This window comes from Nasonia vitripennis, chromosome 4, assembly GCF_009193385.2.
Source record: "Nasonia vitripennis strain AsymCx chromosome 4, Nvit_psr_1.1, whole genome shotgun sequence".
In the NCBI taxonomy this organism is placed as follows: domain Eukaryota; kingdom Metazoa; phylum Arthropoda; class Insecta; order Hymenoptera; family Pteromalidae; genus Nasonia; species Nasonia vitripennis.
Window position 1 is genome coordinate 19,476,719 of NC_045760.1, and position 4,142 is coordinate 19,480,860.

General features: G+C 58.1%; 1 protein-coding gene across 1 annotated transcript; it reads left to right on the top strand.

Moving 5' to 3' along the window:
* The first annotated feature begins 293 nt into the window (after nucleotides 1-293).
* On the top strand, nucleotides 294-3,837 carry LOC100116547 (muscle segmentation homeobox). Its single transcript, XM_001600963.5, has 3 exons — nucleotides 294-1,347; nucleotides 2,934-3,115; nucleotides 3,209-3,837. The coding sequence occupies exons 1-3, from the start codon at nucleotides 624-626 to the stop codon at nucleotides 3,470-3,472; spliced, it is 1,170 nt and encodes a 389-aa protein (XP_001601013.2). The 5' UTR covers nucleotides 294-623; the 3' UTR covers nucleotides 3,473-3,837.
* The last annotated feature ends 305 nt before the right edge of the window (nucleotides 3,838-4,142 follow it).

The window sequence follows — 4,142 nt, forward strand, 5'->3', positions numbered from 1 at the left end:
CAAGCGCGCGGCGCGATTAAATCGCTGTACGTACCTACCCCCCACCCCGTCGACGCAGCATTAGCGCTCGCGATTTGCATTCGCTCGGGAAGCCCTTCTCCCGCGCGCTCCCCCTTCCCCGCCGTCTCTCCCACCGCGGCGCTGAGCAGACTCGAAAAAATTCCCGGGACGTCCCCGCGGAAGACTCCGCCTACCGAGCGCTCGTCGGCGCCGCCCTGACTGCCGGGCTCGCGCTCACCCAGACGTCCACCCCCTCCCTTCCGCTCCACGGCGGACGCACTGGAGCTACCAGCGAGCGCTCGCTCTCTCGGTCAGTCTACCCGAGGAGCTCGAACTGGCAAGACACGCGCAGCCGTCTGTCCGTACGACACACGCACGGCTCTCTCTCTCTCTCTCTCTCTCTCTCTTCTCTCTCCGTCAGTCTCGCTCGCTCACTCCCACGCAGCAGAGGACACTCAACGCTGGACCCGTTTTCTAACAATAAGTGCGCGACATGAGTGTGCAGTGAACGCGACTGCTGCTCAAACACACCGCCACACGGTTGCGCATCGCCAGGAGGCAAGGCCAGCTGCGGAAGAGGAGCTCGGTGTCAGCGCGAGTCGCACCGCGAGGCAGCTGTAATAATGACTGTTCTAAGGATGACGTCACCTGTGACACCGGCCTCGAGCAGTCCGCGATCGGCGTCCGACCTGCCGATCATGAGGTCGGCCTCCGCCGCGCACCAGACACTCCGGCCGCCGGCGCAGAGGCTCAGCTTCTCCGTCGCGGCCCTCCTCGCCGACGACAAGAAGGACAGCGGCGGCGGCAACAACAACAACAACAACAAGAACAACAACAACAACAACGCGACCAGTGGCGTCAAGCCCTGCTCCCCGAGCGCGTCGCCGACGCACCAGCCGGCCGGACACCTGCTCCAGCACTACAGCCAGGAGCTGCAGCGCACCTCGAGCCTCAGTCCGACGGACCTCTCGGTGCAGTCGTTGCGCCACCAGCGCTACTCGCTGTCGCCCGGCCAGCCGCAGAGCCTGCACCAGCTGCACTATCCCAAGTCGCCGACGAGCTCGTCCCAGGAGGAAGCCACCTCGAGGTGCTCGGAGGCCGACGACGACGTGGGCAGCCTCGTGGACGTCGAGGACATCAGGGACTCCGAAGGCAGCTCCTGCACGCCCGCGCCCGTCAGGCCGACGCCCGCCTATGTCGGCGGCTTCTCTAGCCTGGGCAACCTCTCCGGCATTCCCATGCACCCGGCCCTCTGGAGCACCGGACACCCGAACGTCGCGGCCGCCGCCGCCGCCGCTCAGGCCAGCTTCTTCCCGTCGCACTTCGCTCATCATGCCCCGCTCAATGGTGCGTATCTTACTATATACCTATGCTCGCTCGCGGACTTTTTGCGCGCGACTCGGGACTCGGGATGTGGTCGGCTGTTTTTCATTTGCGTCTCGCGGTAGAGCGCGCCGACTCGGAATAACAAATTGATCAGAGAAAAAGTTATCGCCGCGAACGCGTAAGCCTGCTGCGCAATCGTCGAGCGCGTTATGTAAGCCCTCCTCTGGTTTTCGCAGCGCAGATAATTCTCTGCCGTCGGACCGCGATAGTCCGTCGCCGCGCAGGCGTCCGTCGGCTCGAGATCGTTCGGTCGTACGGAACGAAGCGGGCACGTGAATAGGCATTGCGCCACTCGAGGGGGTAAGCCCTCCCTCTCATACTCGAGACTTTACCGCGGCTCCTCCGTCTTTATTATTCCGCGAGGGGTGGAAGACGCTGTACGGATATTTACGAGAGCGGCGAGATTTATCCTCGAGCGCGCGCACCCTCTCGTTTAATAATATTAGGCTGGTGGTATATGAGCGAAAAATAAGAGCGCATCGTCAGCGAGTCACCTCTCTTTCTCTCTCTCTCTCTCTCTCTCTCTCTCTCTCTCTCTCTCTCTCCTCGATTCGGGAAAGATAAGCCATACGCCGGCCATTACGCAACGACAAAGCTGCTGCTGCTGCTGTAGGCGCGATCATCTGCGGTCCTTCGTGGAAGCGGCGCGGTTATCTCGGTGAAATCAGCTAATTATTTCGAATGCATTCCCGATCGAAGTCGGATTAAAATCCGTCCGCCGCGCGGCCGAAAAGGAGGCCGGTCGGGAGAGATTCCGAAAGCCGAGACTAATTGGACCCTTAACCGCAGCGCAGCAGCAGCAGTGCCGATACAAAGGACGCGTACGAGTCGAATTTGAAATTCAGAGAGAGAGAGAGAGAGAGAGAGAGAGAGAGAGAGAGAGAGAGAGAGAGAGGTGGATTCCTCCCTCTCCCGCTCTCTTCGGCTACAAATCTGTCAATTGTCTCGAGACAAATCTCGTCGAGTCTCGCTCGGCCTAAATTCGCCGCTGCTCTAATACTCGGCTTTCAGCGCCGCTTTTATGACTGAGTTATTTCGGTGGGAGATGCAGCGCTCGCTGCGCTCGTATCTATTAAGAAAGCGCCGTCCGGGCACTTTGGGTAATTCACGGCGAGGAACGAGAGCCGAGAGTTTTATTTCGGGAATTAAAATGGGATGGATCCGCGCGACGACGGGAACACGTGTCGCCGTGTCAGGCGGCTAGTAAACAGCCGCACTCGCGCCTTAAAGTATATAAACAGCCGGCGCTCGGTTGATCGTTGTAATGTATGGCCTCGCGGGGATGGGAGACTACAAGTCGGCCTCACACAACAGAGTCATTATCAGTTCTCGTATTTCGAGCACACTCTTCGGGACAGCTATACGTATACTGCCTATCTCGCGCACTCAGCTGCACTCGGGGGAATTTGTGGTTGCGCGCGCTCGGCCGCCGGAAAATTGCACTTGCGGTCGGCCCTGTTTACATTAACCGCGGCAGCTGCGCGCGCCGCAGAGCGGATGTGGACGTTTTTACTAACCTGCGGACTTTTCGCCCTTCTTCTTTGCAGAAAACGGAGAGCCCGCCAAAATCAAGTGCAACCTCAGGAAGCACAAGCCCAACAGAAAGCCCAGGACGCCCTTCACGACGCAACAGCTGCTCGCGCTCGAGAAGAAGTTCCGGGAGAGGCAGTACCTCAGCGTCGCCGAGCGCGCCGAGTTCTCATCCTCGCTTCACCTCACGGAGACGCAGGTAATTGTCGTGCTGCGACTCGTCCCGCCTTTCTTCTCCACCATGATACATAAGTCGTAGTTCGAAACTAAGGAGAAAACTTTCCGTCGACAGGTGAAAATCTGGTTCCAAAACCGACGGGCCAAGGCGAAACGGCTGCAGGAGGCCGAGATCGAGAAGCTGCGGATGAGCGCAGTGCGGCAGCACCACACGGCCCTCTACGGCTCGCACCCGGGCCTCCTGGCCGCCTCGGCAGGCCTCTACTCCGTGGGCATGCTGGGGCACCCTAGCCTCGCGGCAGCCTCACCACACAGTATGGCCAGCGCGGCCGCGGCTGCGCAGCAGCAACAGCCCAGACTCAGGACGCCCGAGGAATAAGACTGCATCGAGCCTATCTCTCTTACTCTGTACATACTACGCGAATATACGCCTGTAAATACGTTCATTCTACGTCGCATCCGATCCTCCACGACGCCTCTGTGTGTGTGCGTGCGTGTGTGTGTTTGTGTGTGTGTGTGTGTGTGTGTGTGTGTGTGTGTGTGTGTGTGTGTGTGTGTGTTGATGTATCCGCGGTACACGCCATTATATACTATCGCTCGAGAATTCTTCATATATTGTACATAGTCGCGACGCCAAGTCGCGGGGGATTTCCATTTTTGTATAAATGTAAACAACGCTTAGCAAGTAGGACAGAATATTTAATGATAATAAAAGAAATGACAAACGTACCGATCACACGTAAACACGCTCTGTTTTTTCACTCATAGCCGTCCCCCCTCCCGCCGCAGATACGTAACTCCGGATTTAAACGCGCTGTAGGAGTCTCTCTCTGCGGCGCTAATTAAAAATATAACGCGCGGCGCGGCGATAAAGAAAATCGGCGCTGCTGCCGATGGCGTAAAAAAGGTAAAGAAGAAACAAGCGATCAGATTACGGGCTGGTATAATTTAAGAAACGCTACCGGACCGCGAGGCCTCGTAAAACGAATCCGCGGCGGGCGCGCCGAGTGTAAAATTTAAATCAGAAAGAGAGAGAGAGAGAGAGAGAC

What these genes read in the sequence shown, in the direction of transcription:
- LOC100116547 (XM_001600963.5), top strand. Translation starts at nt 624, where the DNA reads ATGACTGTTCTAAGGATGACGTCACCTGTGACACCGGCCTCGAGCAGT. An exon ending in TCATCATGCCCCGCTCAATG is followed by an intron (nt 1,348 to 2,933) that starts GTGCGTATCTTA and finishes TCTTCTTTGCAG; the next exon opens with AAAACGGAGAGCCCGCCAAA. An exon ending in TTCACCTCACGGAGACGCAG is followed by an intron (nt 3,116 to 3,208) that starts GTAATTGTCGTG and finishes TTCCGTCGACAG; the next exon opens with GTGAAAATCTGGTTCCAAAA.